Source organism: Microtus pennsylvanicus, chromosome 1 (assembly GCF_037038515.1).
Source record: "Microtus pennsylvanicus isolate mMicPen1 chromosome 1, mMicPen1.hap1, whole genome shotgun sequence".
In the NCBI taxonomy this organism is placed as follows: Eukaryota; Metazoa; Chordata; class Mammalia; order Rodentia; family Cricetidae; genus Microtus; species Microtus pennsylvanicus.
The window spans coordinates 192,374,139-192,391,756 of record NC_134579.1 but is presented as its reverse complement, the minus strand read 5'-3'; the positions used below and the strand labels follow the sequence as shown (position 1 = coordinate 192,391,756).

Here is a 17,618-nt window from a genome sequence, read left to right as displayed (position 1 = left end):
CTCGGGTCATCGGGCTTGCATTGGCAAGTGCTTTGCCATGCTGAGCTGTGTCGCCAGCCCTTTGAAAAAGAGATAGGGACGTGGTGCTGTGGATCCTAGAGCCTCAGAGCAGCGCCAGCATGCAGCCTAAGCTATAAAGCTACCACAACAAACCAGAGAGCTATACGTATTCCCAAAGAGCAGAATTCAGGGCAGCCTCCTTGACGTAGTGAGAAAGCAAAGGCCAAGCTGGATCCTCACAGACTGACAGAGCCCGTTTGTTCAGTGTGGACTCCTTACCCAGCACTAACTATTCAAGTCCTAAGTTTGCCTGTGTTGGATCTCCCTGTTTGCCCCCAAAGCTGCGCGAGAAATCGTCTGGTTAGAAAGAGAAGAGCGAGCCCGGCAGCACTATGAAAGGCACCTGGAAGCACGGAGGAAGAAGCTGGAGGACCAGCGGCTGAAGGAAGAGCGGAGGAGGGCTGCGGTGGAGGAGAAGCGAAGACAGAGGCTGGAGGAAGACAAGGTGTGGCCACGCCCCTCTGTAGAGGAAGGTTTCCCTGCTTCCGTAGTGTGGGATGCGTGGTTGTCATGCCGTCAGCCATAAAGATAACTGCAGGTGTTGGGGAGCACAGCACAGGGAGGGGGGGACAGGAGAAGATGACTGGTTGTCATTGTTGCTGCTGGAACGCCGAGTACTCATGTTCCCATCTGATACTCATTGATCCTTTATTCAGCTGTACTGACATGCTAAAATCCCTATGTGGGCTCCCATAGGGTAAACGTTTCCACACAGGTAATATTTCCACATATGTACTTCACTTAACACTCATTCAAACCTTAAATAAGTGTTCTATAAGTTTCTCATAAAAAGGGGGGGGGGAGTTATGTTCAAAATAGTTAGGTTGCGTGGGGTTATACAACATAGGAAGCCATGAGTCCTTGCCAGGTGAGGCGGAACATGTTTGTAATCCCAACACCGAGAAAACAGAGGCGATGGGATTGCCACAAGTTCAAGGCTAGCCTGGGCCACGTACCAGACCTCAAAGAGAAAAGGATTTTCCTTTCTTGGAGCCCTCCCAATCTTAAGAGTTCTTTCTAACTTTTCCTTAGTATTCACTCCGCTTGTGGGTAGAGGGAAAAGAAAAATTATTGTGTCCTCAATTTCTGAATTCCATTTTTAAAGTATGGCTCTATATGAGGCTGGGTTTATAGACATGGACCAAACAATTGCTAGTATGCATAAGGCCCCCACACCTTGAATCTCTGTAGCACACACACACACACACACACACACACACACACACACCGAACAATAGCAGCAGCAATAAAAACCCCACCAGTTTAGTGGGGCATAATGGTACACGTCTATAGTCCTAGCAGTCAGGAAGCTGAAGCAAGAGCATCACAAGTTTGAGGCTAACAAGACACTACACAACATGTATAAAAGTAAATAAAAACACATGCTGAGAATCAGTCCAAGTGAAGACCTGACTACCATGGCCCTTTCTGTGTGTTGGTAAAAGCGTCACACCCAGAGGGAAATATCTGAATACCTGTTATACACAAGGGCTTTTGAACTAGGAACTAATGGTTGCAGAAAGAGAAAGTACAGAAGTTAGGAAACAGATTATAACAGCAATATAGGAGAGCAAGAATTTAGGTAGTCTTCACTATTCTGCCTTAAGTTGCAGAATCTTCAACCAGCTAAACCTAACCGCTGGCTCTTCTGTTCCACATAAGGAGCGCCATGAAGCTGTTGTACGACGAACAATGGAAAGGAGCCAGAAGCCGAGACAGAAATATAACCGGTGGTCATGGGGAGGCCCTCTCCATGGGAGCCACAGCATCCACAGTACAGGTAAATACAGATACCACCTCAAGTCTCCTCTTTGTGTTTGGTTTTGTTTTTTTCCTGGACAGTAAAAGTGCATTTGCTTCCCACCCCACTCCCCAAATCTCTGGTTGCTGAAACAATTCCATGCTATTTAAATGATGCTCCCGCTGTCTGAGGGTGCGAGAGTGATGGAGGTAAGACCCAAGGACCTCTCGTTGCCTCCGCGCGAGCTCCTTTCTGTTTGGGTTGCAGAGTCCCCTAGAGAGGAGAGCTATGGGGCATTTCTAAAACTCAAGACTGAACTGTGTTAGTGATCCGTTTGCATAAGGTCTTCATGGCTGAGGGATAAGTTAACCCATGTCCCTTTCTCCTCGGGAAGAATCTCAGCAGTGTAGCTGAATCAGGGTCAGTTCCGTGAGCACGTGTACCCTGACGCTAACACATGCAGCACTGACGTAGGGGAGGAGCATGCGAGGGGCCTTAGACGAGAAATATTTTTGTACTGTAAATTCAATACACTTTTATTCTTACATAGTAGTATGTTAATTCTTTTTCATTTATGTGAGTCTGATGCTTTTATTTTTTTTAAATCACGCCTTACCTCTGTCCCCAGGTGGTTTTGTTGAGTCATTTTTCACCTTCTCCATTTAGCGGGGGTGGACCAGCACATCACAGCTTCGGGGGGTACTAGAGAATCTGGTACAGACACCCCTGTAAGTGCTGACTGCCTGCTTTGTTGGTAGCCCCTCAGACTTAGGACCAGTTCGTGGACAGCCGAACCGCCAGCTCCGTAGTCATCACGCATGCCCGCTGTCCCTCGCAAGGACCCAGCTCTGAGATGGGCAGTGTTTCCTAAGTACGATGTCATGACTCCGGTGACTTTAAGGTGTTAAAATAATCCCTCTTTCTCTTTAAGTCATTTTTAATAAAGCCTATTTAAATGTCTTCTAGCTACGAGTCACCTGTAACCAAAGCGCATCCTGTTAACAGCTCCTGTAGCTAGCAATACGACATACTCATAGACAGCTTCACTTTTAGCTGAGTAATTGAGTTATTTGCATGTTTGCTGTATTTTTCATTACTGTTTTTATAACCCTTTAATTTTGTTTTAAGTTCAGAAAGTATAACCACAGTTTATTTCCCCGTGACACTGAACCAAACGTAGAAGCACGTTTTCCCCATGTCTCTTTACCACCTGTGCTGGAGGCCACACCAAACCTGCCATCATAAAAATGCTTCATCTAGAAAGAGTTTTCATGGATGTCCCATGGAGAAAAATGCTCATAGTAAATGTTTTTATAACCATGTTTTTCTTTGAGCTTCATGCTTCCTGTCTACATGACAGAAATGCTCTGTCACACAGTGCCAAACATCGTTGAGAAACAATAAGCCTACTCAGCTTAATTCTTGTTTTCTACATTGCTATTCGGAGCAGGAAAGCCAGTGATGCACTTAGCAGCCGTTAGGTAAAATCCAGTTTATGATGACTGGCTGGCGCACACTACTGGTCTATTAGAAAAGAGACGTTTGTGTGGGGAATGACTGGACTCTGTTGAAGTCTCAAAGACTGGAATGACCCGCTGTGGTGTCGAGAGACATTCAGTTCTGCTCACTTTTAGCACCTTCACTTCATGGCAGCACCTGTACGAAGCCAGCTCCTACGTCCTCCAAGCCTAGAAATGGTCCCCATTAAAGTTAGCATCTTGTCTGAACACTGGACATCAGCTTGCTACCATGAAAACAATTTTATTTGTAAAATCACCAATTCTTTTGTGAAATTTTTGTGCAGTGAGGAGGAGAAATGAATGGGAAGTCTCAGCTGGCGCACGATGGCATCCCTCCACGGTGTCAGCATTCTCACTCTGTGAGATGGCGGATAAAAGACTGTCTAGCTCATTTTTTTTTCCTGCTTACTAGGAAATAGAACTGAGTGTTTTTAGTAACCACTGAGAAATTATAGAGGCTAGGCTTACTAAAGATACCGCTCCCCTCAGCTGAAGCTTAGAGTATAAACATCAGGAAATGCTGCCGTCGAATCACGTGGGCACGGCTTTCATCCTTCCTCAAGCGCACACCACATTCATCCTCAGGGTGGTCCTGTTAGTGTTTCCCCTCTATCCTCTATGTCTCCTCATTGCCCGAACCCCGTCAGAGAAATGAAAATGTAAGTCACAGTAATCATGTTAGGTCATTTTTTTTTCTTCTTAAAAACAGTTCAATTCCAGCTATAAAAGGTAATCTCAGTTGAAAAGTCACATCTCTTTAATGAGTTATTACCAGTAGATTATAGATAATCGTCAAAACGGCTATGCTATAGGAAAATTCATCAAAAAAGTTTACTGCCCAGATTATTCTTCAGACCAGTGGGAACAGGGCAATGGGGATGCTGCAGAGAACATTTCTGTTGTACTTTCATTAGCCACTAGGGGAAAAGATGGCGCTGCTTCTTTAACTTCAGCCATTGTAGGTGCCAGATGGGCAGTGAGATGGTAGATTTTTACCTCGGGTCATCCATCCCGGCAGCATGACCTCAATGAGTAAGGCTGGGATTTGTTTCTGCTGTGTTGACAACAAATTAACAGAACTCATTTTAAAAAATTTTTTACCTTCATAATGACGATTTTCCTTCTGATTTGAACCCCAAAGCCATTCTTAAATTATTTGACTACACTATAATTTTAACAATAATACTCCCTGACTTAGAATTCTGATTTATACTGCTACAGGTTCTATGGGGCAGGTTTATGCACTGATTCCACCTTTGCTGTCTAGAGCCACACACCCCCAGTACTAAGGCGCAAACCCAGAAGCACGGCACAGTTGGCAAACTCCGACCACTGGACCCTTTTTGTTTATTGATTTTCTGTTTGAAGACAGCCTTAGGGCTGCAGATACAGTTCCCTTACCTAACATACCTAACAACAGGTTCGACCCCCAGGAGAGAAAAAGAAACAGGAAGCCGGAAGGAGGGAGAAAAGGAAACAGGCAGACAGACAGACTTGAACTAAGTGGTGTGCACCTGCAATCTCTTGAATTGGGGGTCAGAGGCGTAGGAAATCAGAAGCTAGGCCAGGTCAGGCTAAGTGAGGTCAGGGAGTGGGAGTTCGCAAAGATCCCAGGCTGGCCTCAAAGGGACTGCTCTGGGCTAGCTTCCTAGTAGCTGGGATCTAGGCAGGACCCAGCAGCAGGCCCTGGTGTGCGTTTTACCCCAGGTTGCAGTGTGTTTTCCCACCCACAGCCCATGTCACAGGCGTCTTTGCTTCACGGTCGGCCTGCATCACCTCTTACCCTTGCCCTTGGGTTTGTATTCATCAGCTCATGTTATAATAGCATGCTTGTGTTTAAACTGCTGAACTAAAGGTTTATATTATTTCTAGCCTTTAAGTGACTTTAGTATGTCCACTCAGAACACTGCTGTTATGGAAGACCTAGAAATAATGCTGATGCCTCCAGGCCTGTTCTCCTTCCGCCGCTGAACAATTGCAATCCCGCATGCCGGCTGTCAATTAGCATTATCTCCGTTTGTTTTAGATCCAGACAGGCGGTCAGTTTCCACCATGAATCTCTCGAAACATGTTGATCCTGTCATTAGCAAGCGGCTCTCGTCCTCATCCGCAACTTTGCTAAACTCTCCAGATAGAGGTACAGTCCAAAGGGAAACAAAACCTGTTCTGTTTCTTACTTGATGTTCTCTTTTCTGGATGTGTACAAATGGAATTGGCATCTGAAGTTGCTCTCCCTGCCTTTCTTAAATAGGAAGAAAAAAACTTGAGAGTAAAAAAGCAATAAGCGGCTGAGCGTCACTTGCCTTGCGACGAGAGCGTTTCTCGTTGTAGAAGGCAGCGGCCGAATGGTGCTTTTAGCAGTGCAGAGCGGTGCTTCCTTCAAACGTGTAGCAAATGAACTCACCCACCTATCCGCCAGAAAGCAGATAATCTTGTTCTGAACAGTTCCTTTCTTTCAATCATCCATATGTTGGGAGTTCTAGGTGCCAGCTTTCGAAGGAAACTTTAAATGATTCATGACGGCAGAGTTTCACTTTGCCAACTGTTTCTCGTGTGGTCGGCCATTCCTTACGGCGTTCCTCACATGCGTGATTGGTTGTTTGCTGTCCATTCATCTCAGTCTTTAGCGAGTGACCTAATTTTAAGGCTGTCATCACCATGGCTGCCTCCCGAACAGGTTAATAATGATCGTGGTCTCCCAGTCAAAGTCTTAACTGGGTTTTATGTTTATACATCCTATGGATTTACAGTACATGAATGTTTAGTTATTCATAAACTGAAAGTTTTATTTTACATCATAAAAGAAACAATCAGGCTTTTAAGAGAAGCTCCTTGTTTTAATAACTGAGATGATTTTAAATAAAACTAAAGAATTATTGTGTAATAAAAAAGCACATACTTTCAAAAAATAACAAAATATGGTGGTTTTGAGTACATTTTTAAGAAACTGGAAAGTGTCCTGCCTTAATCTTGAATAAGACTGTAATGTGTGCATGTTCTGTGTGTATGTCAGTTCATGTATTTTGTATTGTTATGGTACCATTGTAATATATAATATTATATGAATGTTGCTATTATTTTATGAATTGGTAAATGTTTGAATAATTTCTTATTCTTGTCTGCTTTTTTAAGCAAACTGTTCCTTTTTTAAGCTAAATTTCCCTAAAGCGTTGGTATTAGCATGTAATCAAGTTTTAGGGGCTATCCATGTTAATTTATTGTTAATTAAATTTTCCTTCATAAATATGCAGATGAGAGCGAGTGCGCTCAGGGAAGGGTGGACTTGTGTTTGAAGCTCATTCCCTTAGTAGAACATAAGATGCAGATACAGTTGGATGTCCTTCCTCCAGCTGTCTGTCCATGTCCCTTTCCTTTGAAGTGGTCACTTACCCAGCACATTAGTGTCACCCTTCTGTGGACCTAGGTCTGAGACAAACCACAGATAAAGATTTATAATACTCTCAAGTTATGCCTTATTTTCCTGCCTCCACCAGTCCCAGGTAAAGTGGAGAGTAAGGACACAGGATATAAACAGGATGATGCCCTGTCCTGTCTCTGAGGATTCAAAGTACTGAATTCTGCATCATTTAGAAATAAAATTATGTTTAAACACTCTACATGATGTATCTGATTGGATTTTCTTAAAGTAATGTGGTTTGGGAATTAAGATCCATTGGGTAGCCCATCTATCTATTCTGTTTGGGTTGATTGAGCACCTCAGAGTTTGAGAATCTAACTTGTAATGACTCTCATGGTAATGTTTATGGAGAGGGATTAGAGCTAAGATTAGCAGCCCCTCCCATGCAGCTGCTCCTTGGCTCCACAGTTCTCACCTCTGTGGCCTCCACGCGTGCTTTCTTTGTTCCTGTTCTGTAGTTGTGACTGGTCTGGAATTCCTCATGTAGACCAGGCTGGCCTTGAACTTGCTTTAGTCCTTCTGCCCGTGGTGCTGCGATTACAGCCATGCACTGCCATGTAATAGTAAATTGGAAGGAGGGTTAGGATGCCAAGGCCAAAAGATCTCAATAACTAGTCTGTGGCTGGAGCCAGGGAACTGCCCTTGAATCTAGACACCGGGCTGCAGAGTTAAAGGTTAATAAAGTGATCGTATCAGAGGGAAAGCTCTGGAGTCAGCTCTGCTCTCCTGCCCCTGTCTGAGGCGCTGGAGAAAGTTCTTGGTCTAACCGATCATACTAGCCTTGAAGGGGCTCTTATGATATAGGAAGCTTTGTTCGCTTGTTTGTTTTGGTTAAGCAAAATCTTCAGTAAGATTACTTTTCAACCGGGTGGTGGTAGGTGGCACTACCACCTACACTTTAACCCCCAGCACTCAGGAGACAGAGGCAGGCAGATCTCTGTGAGTTTGAGACCATCATGGTCTACAGAGTGAGTTGCTGGACAGGCTCCAAAGCTATACAGGGAAACCCTGTCTCAATAAACCATTAAAAAAAAACAGCTTTTTTTGGAAAATTAGTTATGCTTTATTATCTCACTAGAAAGAGATCTTATCAGATTCAACTAGAAGTTTTTATCTACGAATGTCAAAAAAAAAAAAGCCTGAGCTTTCTCTGGCCTGCAGCAGCAGCCTTAAAGCTGACATAAAGCTGAAGCCCTAAGATCAGGACTGATGGTTGGCTAGAGGATCTGCACAGCTCTATTGGTTATTAAGTGTACTGAAGTACTGTCAGGTTACTTAGTAAATAGCCACTTTCCCAGACGCGCCAAACACAATGGAGGCTCTGACTGCCTTTGAAAATATTTGTGATGTGGGGATCAGGAGATGGCCCTGGGAAGACAATAGCACACGGGCCTCAGGACCTGAGTGAGATCCTTCAGAACCTACTTTAAAAATCCAGGCCTTTCGGGAGGCAGGGACATGCGGATCTCTGTGCGTTCGAGGCCAGCCTGGTCTACAGAGTGAGTGCCAGGACAGGCTCCAAAGCTACAGAGAAACCCTGTCTCGAAAAACCAAAAAAAAAAAAAAAAAAAAAAGAAATCCAGGCAAAGGCAACCGTGGTGATGCACACCTCTAACCCCAGTACTTGAGAGGCAGGTGGATCTCTGTGAGTTCAAGGCCAGCGTGGTCTACATAATGAGTTCCAGGACAGCCAGAGCTACATAGTGAGATCCTTTCTTGGAAAAAAAAATAATGAATTAAGTAATTAAAATTTAAAAAGTAGATCCAGACACGGCAGGACTCACCTGTAATCCCAGTCCCCCAGAGTTAGGCAGGCAGATCCTTAGGACTTGCTGAGTCTGGCTGGATTAATGAGTGAGCTCCAAGTTGAGACAGGAGGACCGAGTCTCAGAAAACCCATGTGAGAGGAGAGAGATGCTCATCATTTAAGAGCACTTGCTGTTGATGAGTTCAGTTCCCAGCATCCCTGTCAAGTGGCTCCGGGGCTTCCAATGCCCTCTTCTGGCCTCTGTGACCACACACACACACACACACACACACAGCATTCATTCACAGATATACACACACACACACAGAGCATTCATTCACAGATATACACACATACATGTGATTAAAAACTAATAAACCATTTTTTAAAATAAGATGGACAGACAGCAGTTGGTGAGGATACTTGACACATGGCCTCCACCTGCACACAGGTAAACATGTGCTTACACCTGCATACACACATCTGTGAATCAGGTGCACACAGAGAGGAGGAAGAAGAAAATACTTTTATTTTATGTCTGAATATAGTGCCACATGGACTGATTAGCATGTGATTTCTCATTGATTGCCACTAGAAGTTCTGCAACAGAGATGATGTTGCCATTTGGAAATTTATATCAAAGGTGCATAACCTCATCTTTAACGCCACCCACTTAACCAGATTTTTCTCAAGAAGGAAAAACAGGGAGCTTAAAAAGAGGGAGCTTAAAACTGTCTCCTCTTAGCTAAAATGAGTCTAGACAGTTTCCGGTGTGGTGGTAAAAGCCTAATCCATCACGTAGGAGGCTGAGACAGGAGGAAGGATCATGGCTCCCTGGCCTGTGGACTGAGAACTTGTCTCCAGAATAAGTACGTAAATAGAAACGAGACAATACGTTCTCACTGTGAATCAGTATCATAGTACATAGTGATAGATTGCAGATAAATTCTGCCCAGAATCATGCTTTTTTCATTCTTGCTCTAATCAAGTTAATGGCAACATGTATGGAAAGTTTCAGGTCGCACAGAGGTGTTCTTCTAATGCCTGCAGTCAGGATCTAACAACATCTATACAACTTCTGCTTGGCACCCATGACCCGAAACCCAGCAGTGACTTTGTGCTCTGGGAGACAATGTTGTAGCGTGATTTACACACACTGACCTAGCCCAGATGATTTAGTTCTGTTCATCTGAAACCGTATGGCTAGCCACGGGCTGGAATGCATCCCCTGAGTTGGCCTCCCCTGATCTGAGTGCTCTGTGCTGGCAGCGGTCAGCATCTCGTGCCGGTGCATAAATAGGAGCCATGCCAGCCAGTCCCACCATGCGATCCTCCCTCGGCATTTCAGTCTCCAGATCAGGAAGCCTACATTAAACAAGAAGAACGCTATTCTCTACAGACCTGCACTAAAATCTTAACCTCTCCCCTCTCCTGTCCATCAGTCGTGAGTGTAGTAGAAGTGGTGATAGTTGATGCCTGAAGACTCGTGCAAGTAGTCGAGTCTTCAAGGAGAAAAGAAAAGAGCGTGTCTTCAGGGCTTGCTCATCTCTTCCGTTCTGCACCTCGGTCACCATATGACTTATCTGGAGAAGGACGCCCGTCCTTTCTTTCCCTTCTGCATTGGTTGAACATATAGTTCTGTTGAAGGTTTTCTTCAGTTTATTCATGGTGCCCTATGTTAATTTTCACTGCTGCCTTTGTGGTTTTAATAAATCTTAATGCTAGAAAATATGTAACCATGGACGCCAAGTGTAGTGGTCCAAACCTGTAATCCCAGCCCTTGGGTGACAGAGGCAGAATGCCATGAGTTCGAGGCCACCTACAGAGTGCGACCTTGTCTCAAAAAAAAAAAAACACAAATAATAACCGTAAAGATTCTCCTAATCAACAGGAAATCTAATGGAAAAGTCATTAATTCTTAAGTGAACTAAAGCTTTGATTACAAAATCACTCTTAAAATAAAGTCGTGTCGTTAAAAGACTTCCTGGAGCTTGGTTCTCCCGGGGCAGAAGCAACTGTGTTGAGGGTAGCAGTGTTTAGCAGTATATGGGTTTTATAAGCTAAACCAGATTCCCCCGAGTTTGAAGTGCCCTTCCTCTAGGAAATGGCATGTAGAGACTTTCCTGAGCCACACAGAGCGGCAGTCCGGAAGAGTGCGGTGATGGTTCTCTTGCAGTGAGTGGCTCCTGTGGGAACTTGTGAGCTTCTTCTCTGGCACCTCGCGAGCAGCCCTTGTGTGTTTTGGCGTGCCATCACTAGATGCTAACAGTGTAAACAGATTCCTAACTGGCATGCATTTTCTAACCACGGCCTTGCCAAATCCGGGTAGTCTGGGACCGATACGTCACCGTGTTGTTTTAAGTTTGTTTTCTAAGTTGTTCAGACGTCACCGATAATCTTCAGGTGTATAACAATATCGGACTTTGGAGTTTCTGCCTAATTTTGTCTTCCTCCAGCTTTAGCCTTGATCCTCAGCCGAAAGTTTTATATTGTGCCAAACAGGGACCTGAAAGAGCCTGGCTTGCTGAGTGGAAAGGTCAAAAGAACCCCATACAGACCTTTGCATGAGCCTTCTTTCACCTCCCCAATTACCCTAAACAATTCGGGGCAACCCATCATAGTTTAACAGAGCCCGCATAGTCCTGTATGTAAATCTGGTCCTTACTTGCTAGCTCCAGCGAGGCTGGTCGTTTGAGATGTCCAGGAAACCCTGTGTCATTACCCGTCTCTGCTGCCCACCGTGATGCCCATTAGATAGGTGCACTCAGTTCTTGATAGTAGCAGATCCATAGCTGAGATGGTATTTCCATTTCAAGACCTATTGTTTCTTAACAAGGGTGATGAGCGAACTCCGCTCCAGCTGCCGCTTTAGAGCTAAGACAGTGCTCATGGTATAGCTGCTCCCCTCTGGTGGGATCCTTTGCCCTGACTCATGATCACATGTGCTCCCTGGGCTGTCTCAATGGTCCAGACTATGGAGGTATTGAGTATGATATTCTGCATGCCCCTGGCCCTAGAAACAATGTGGCTAACATCTTGCTTATGTGGTGACCTTTAGCTCGCCGCCTGCAGCTCAGCCCCTGGGAGAGCAGCGTAGTAAACAGACTGCTGACGCCCACACATTCGTTCCTGGCCAGGAGTAAAAGCACAGCTGCCTTGTCTGGAGACACAGGTAAAGCCGTCCAGGCCCAACTTTCTGGTGAAGTAAAGTCCTCCTTCCGAAGCCTCTCTGCTCTTCCCACGTTCCTCTAACCCCGCCTCCATCACCCTGGTGTGTGCTTCCCTCTGTTGGTGTTGGCTTTGTGCTGCTGGCATTGTTTCCTCTTCGCATCCACCTCAGCTTCTTATCTGGACACCAGACGCCAGGCAGGCAGATGACGCCCCTCGCTGTGATCTCATGGTCTCCATCTGTCTGTAGGATGGGCAGAAAAAAAAGTATCAGTTACCTGCTTTTCTGTCTGCCCCCGTATCTCAACAGATGACCAAGGGTAGTAGATATAATTTAACAGTTAATACTGCTATGCAGACTTGGAAATAAATCAGCACACGCCTACAACTTAAGCACGTAGTTTCTTACTGTGGCAGCTTCTCCTCTCATGCCAGACTTGCTAAGGTAACCTACGAGCTGGAACCTTCTGAGCCCTGAAGAGCTGAGAAGGCTGATTGAATTCACTTGCTTGCTACATTCATTGGAAACAATATTGAACATACCTAATCCTGGCTGTTACAGTCAAACTTTTTACAATGTAGACTCGGCCTGAATGGATCAATGAAGTTAATGAAAAGCGAGGGTAATGTATCCAGTTGGTGTGAACCATCAGTGCAGGCTTTGAGTAACATCTCTGTCCTGATGACAGGGTTTAGATTTCCTGACTCTGTCGGCACAGTTGGTGGGTCTGGAACAGGCCTAGCAGCCCTCATCCTTTGCACAAAGGAAACTGCAAGCCTTCTTCCCCTTTAAAAATGCTGTCTCTTCATTCCCATTAGTCTGCTGCACAAACAAACCACTTGGTAATTTTATAGTAACTCTCCTCTGTAGTGCCCAGTGAGCTAACAAGTGTCAGCTCTTGAGGCCAGACTTCAGATCTGGGCATCTCAGCACCTCGTTCTGGAGATCAGTGCAGTGGCTCATGTTTCACCAGACGCTTGGAGAATCTCAAGGGTGTTGGCCTCCCCCTCTTGGCACTCACACTTCATCTGGGGGGTATTTCTGAAGGAAAAGGTGCAGCATCTCTAGACAGTCTGTCTTACGCCATGAATTCCATACTCCTTTGCACGCCACGAAAGCAGTCCTCAGCCTATTGAACCTTCCAGGCTGTTGTCCACCATTTTGTGGACCCTCCATAGTGTGTGGCCACCATGCTTCTGAATCCATGCTGTGTGTTGTCTTGCTCCAAAGCTGGAACTTGTCTTTCTCTGCCGTTTCTGTCAGCACTGACTCTTGGCAATTCTTTCACTCCCCTCCAGTCTTCCCCACACCGTTTCATGTTCACTCATTGCTTCCCTCCTGGCCCCCTCCCTCTGCGTTATGCTCAGTTGGGGTGCTTTTATCTGCAGATTGGCTCTTTATTTTATGGCTCTTCTATTCTTTTTTAAAATTTATTTTGTTGCTACCGTTCAGTAATTGATTTTAGCGAGAAGCAGAATATAAACTTTGAATTGACTATCTACTGGTACTTTCTCTAGGTTATCATTGCCTGTTGCATTGATGATAGGTTATATTTAATGAGATTAAAAGCTTCTGGTTTTTATGAAGATTTCCATTTAGAATGATGCATGTAAATATATGTCCTCTAGCTGTTTATCAGAGACATGGTGTCATTTTTATGTTGACTGAGGGTCCTGTCCCACCCGGTTCCCACAGGCATTAAGTCCCAAAGAAATTGCACAAGGTCTACATTAAATATAAACTGATTGGCCTAGTATCTCAGGCTTCTTATTAACTCTTATAACTTACAGTAATTCTTGTCTATGTTAGCCACGTGGCTTGGTACCTTTTTCGGCGAGGCAGTCACATCTTGCTTGCTCTGTGTCTGGCTTCCTCTCTGTGTTAGTGACGACTGCAGACTGCCTCTTTCCTCTTCCCAGAATTCTCCTTGCCCCACCTCTACTTCCTGCCTGGTGGCCCTGCCTGTACTTCCTGCCTGGCTACTGGCCAATCAGTGTTTATTTAAAATACAAGTGACAGGGTACAGACATTGTCCCACACATGTTTATTTTTCCATATATGCTCCTAATTATTTCCTCATATTTTAGTTTTCTTTCTTACTTTGTCTCAGGCACAGTGGTGGCCATCCTAACAGTAACATTCTTGCCATTTTAAATAATTGCATCCTGTCTCCCTATATTTTCTATGCCTTGGTCTTGGGGGGTGCAGAGCAGAAGTATGTATCAGCTTGTCTTTAAATGAATAAATCAATTCTTTTCTGGCTATGATTAGCTGTCCCTGTAACAAGTCTAAACACCTGGAAAGACTTGGTCAGGTGACATTTTAAATCTCTGTCACTTTCCCTCACGGCTCCTGAACTTGGCTCCTGAGGCTTTCCTGCCTCCATGCTTCCTCATTCCACTTTAGACATAACTAGGAAAGGTCTGCTCATACACCAGCCACCATATAAAAATGGCATCACTGATACAGGGTTGTAGCAGAACCATTGGTTCATAATCAAACACGGCTGCTACTGTCCACAAATACTGGGTTGTTTCTGTGTCTTTAGTCAAACCTGAAACAGACAAGTAGCATTGTGTTCCAGGTCTTTTACTTAGGCACCTGACGGACTCACGTGTATACGGAGAGCTGAGGAACATGGGCCGGGTGCCGTTAGGTAGTAACATCTTCTCTCTACTTTTCTCTCCGTCTCCGCTCTGCTCCTCCTCCTGAACCTACCTCTGGCTTTCTTCACCTGCTCCTCTGGCACTCTTGTGTGTAAAACCATTCACCTGCACTCTAGTCACCCCCATTTGTCCTCGTTCAGCATCTTGCAGCCCCATCATCACGCCCTTCAAAGCTCCACACTCTAGAAATCCTGTGGATCGGCCAAAACTCTTTGTAACTCCGCCCGAGGGCTCCGCACGAAGGAGGACCACTCACGGATTAGCGGTGAGTAGCGTGTAGAGAGCTGGTGTCTGGGAGTTGCTCTGTCTCTGTGCAGAGCAGGCTCTGCCCTAAGGTGTGCTCTGGGGACAAGATCAGATGACTGCGGCACACCATCCTGCCCGTTCTAAACCCAAATGGCTGTGCGCTCCAGCCCATCACTGCCTCTCACTTGGTGATTTGCTTCTCCCTGCACATTTAAACTGGAGGATGAAACTGTTCTTTGCACGAGAACAAATGCGTGGCAAGTCTGTTCCGCTGGGCCATCTCTGTAAATAAGTGGTTAGGATGCTTTTTGAAAGTCACAAACCAAGTCGCCTTTGCAGGGAAGTGGGCCTGGCCTGCTGCCCCGACCATTTATCCCAACCATCTCCAGATACTGACTTTACTCAGAACCAGATGTGGATGTCTGTCTATTCCTGTCAAAGCCTGTGTCTTAAAATGTGGTGAGGAGAAGTGTCTGGAAGCATTCTTGGTTCAGTAGGCGCCTCTTGAAAGGCTAGTGAGCTGTACACTGCAGGTTTGTGAAGTGAAGGATGGTATGCGTACTTGTTACTCCTGACAAGGGAACTGGACACATGTTTGGCTGATGCTGCTATAAATGAAGTGAGCTCATTTGTGTGTCTCTGGGAATCCATCCTCATCTTTGTTTAAACTGCGTGCTTATTTGCTATGGTTGGAAATATGTTGTTCTATGGCATTGAACCCTGGACTTGAGTCATAATGAGTCCCCAGTCCACCACATGTCATTGCATGTCTGGCAGGATAAAAGTATGACCTCGTCATGAGAGGCTGGAACCTTTGGGGGAAAAAAAAAACTAGCCAGACAGCAAAGTCTGATCTTTGGCGGGTTTTGCTTAGAGGTGGATTTGAGAGCTGTGAGAACTTGATGTTTTTACCTACAGCAAAGTTTCTCAGAGTTTGATTCATAACTCAAACAGGCTTTCGGACCTGTAACCAAAGGTGAGCCTACTTTTGACGTCTGTGAAGTTTCACTTCTTTAGCCGTGGAGATCCAGGCTGTGGACAAAGGGTGGTAGCGAAGCAGAACAGTTGGTGCTCTTTTACGGATGGACAAGACTCAGCGCTTTTAGAAAGTAAGGTTGACGGTTGACTGTGACTGACGAATGGTCACCTCTCGACCCTTCTGGTTATGTGTTAATACCTCCTCTGTGTGATCAGACTTTTCACCGCTATATGACCAAATATTTAGGAGAATACTAGTGTCAGAAAAATGACTTCTAGTTCTGCACCATGGAATCCAGTACTGATTGTCTATATTGAATATCTGGAAAGCAGCTAATGATGTAAATGAACTGAAAAATTAATTTTTTAAAAGCGTGTGTGCATGGGCTATGGCGTGATGATTGAGGTGCTTGCTGTGCAAGTATGAAGACTTGAGTCCAGACCAACATAAAAGACAAGAGGGGCCTTATGCCACTGTGACCTCAGCTCTGGGGCACAGACATAGGCTAGATAGACACTGGCTAGCCAGTCTAGGTGAAATGGCAAGTTCCAGGTGCAGTAGGAGACCCCATCTTAAAACAGAAGGCAGACTGATTGTCATCAACCCCTGACTTCCATGCACGGGTAGGCACAGCACACACACACACATGCACACACACATGCTCTCACCAAGGCTAGAGTTGTAGAATCCCCTCAATTCTGTATTAGTTTTGAAGAAGCACCACAGTGTTCTGCATAGTGACTACCATTTCCCATTCCTACCAATCACGCACCAGGACTCCAGGTTCTCTGTATCCTTGCCAATACTTCCTATTTCCTGTTTTTGTCCTTATAATATCGAATCTAGTCTATGTGAGTGACATCTCATTATGATTTTGATTTGCATCTCTAGTGATCAGTAGCATGGCACATTTTTTCAGAGACATACTGGCAGTTGGTGTATGCATTTAGAGAGATGTTTACTAAACCGTTTGTGTTTGTACATGTGTGTTGCTGATGATCCAAGTCAGAGCCTTGCATGTGCAAGGGAATTGCTTTTCCACTGACCCTAGCCCAAGTCCATTTGAAATTAGATAATGGATTGTTGCATTGTGGGAGTTCTTTATTTATTCCAGACAGTGGCTCTGAATCAGATAGGCTTTCCAAGTGTGTTCTCCTGTAGCATAGGTCACCTGTTCAGTCTTTTGTGACTTTGACCTACAGCAATTTTTCTGATGTTCATTTGTTTGCCTTGCTTTGGGTAAATTAGTAACAAGTCCCATGGCATGAAACTTTTTCTAGTTATGAGCCCCTTTTTACAGGTTCAAGACTCACATTTGCATCTTTATCCATTTTGAGTTCATGTTTGTGTGCTGTATAAAGGGTACAGTTTCATTGTTTTTCCTGCTACTTTGTTGCCATTTGCTGAAGACTGTTCTTTCCTGTTGAGTGGTCTGGGCTCTACAGTCTCTAGAATCTTAATCGTCTATTGGTCTACGTGCCTGGTTATATATCCCAGTACCCTACTGTTGTAACTGTTACCACTTTGGAATATATCTTAAAATCAGGAAATAGGAGAGCTCAGGTTGTTCTTTTGCAGACAGTAAAGTCCCTGCGTGTTGGTTGTCAACCAGGTTTGAGCAGCGTGTGTGTGTGTTCTCAGCGTTGTGGAGCGGGTTCAGAGGAAAGAAGGTGGAGACTCACACCAGGATTAAAACCAGGAGTTTGTGTGTGCTGCCCAGACAGGTGGCCGGATGTAAGAGCAACAGAAGAATTGGAAAGGGAAGGATCAATCCCCAGTGTGGGCTCTCACAGCTCCTGGTGGTTAAGGACCGGAAGGAAGTCAGCAGCTCCTTATTGCCTTGAGGAAAAGATTGTCAAGGACATTACTCATTTCCCCAGGCCCTGACTCAGAAAACCCAGATGATCAGAAAGCCCCAAATTCCCCACATCGTGCTGCCCTCTTTGACTTGCCACTCTGCTCTCCTTGATATGATTTAAGCCAAATCAAAATTTTTTTACAAGCTGCTCGTAGTGGCACACACCTTTAATGCCAGTGCTTGGGAGACAGAGGCAGGTGGATCTCTGTGAGTT

General features: G+C 45.0%; 1 protein-coding gene across 12 annotated transcripts in view; it reads left to right on the top strand.

Annotated features, from left to right (window-relative positions):
* The window catches only part of Map7 (microtubule associated protein 7), a 137,865-nt gene that overhangs the window by 103,918 nt on the left and 16,329 nt on the right, over positions 1–17,618 (top strand). For 6 of the 12 annotated variants that reach the window (XM_075948104.1, XM_075948037.1, XM_075948030.1 and 3 more), the window contains 5 exons: positions 342–505; positions 1,723–1,840; positions 5,348–5,458; positions 11,545–11,658; positions 14,438–14,586. In XM_075948104.1, coding sequence (XP_075804219.1) covers positions 342–505; positions 1,723–1,840; positions 5,348–5,458; positions 11,545–11,658; positions 14,438–14,586 — 656 coding nt within the window. The remainder of the gene's footprint in view (positions 1–341; positions 506–1,722; positions 1,841–5,347; positions 5,459–11,544; positions 11,659–14,437; positions 14,587–17,618) is intronic. The other 6 variants (XM_075948074.1, XM_075948046.1, XM_075948118.1 and 3 more) reach the window with 1 other exon arrangement.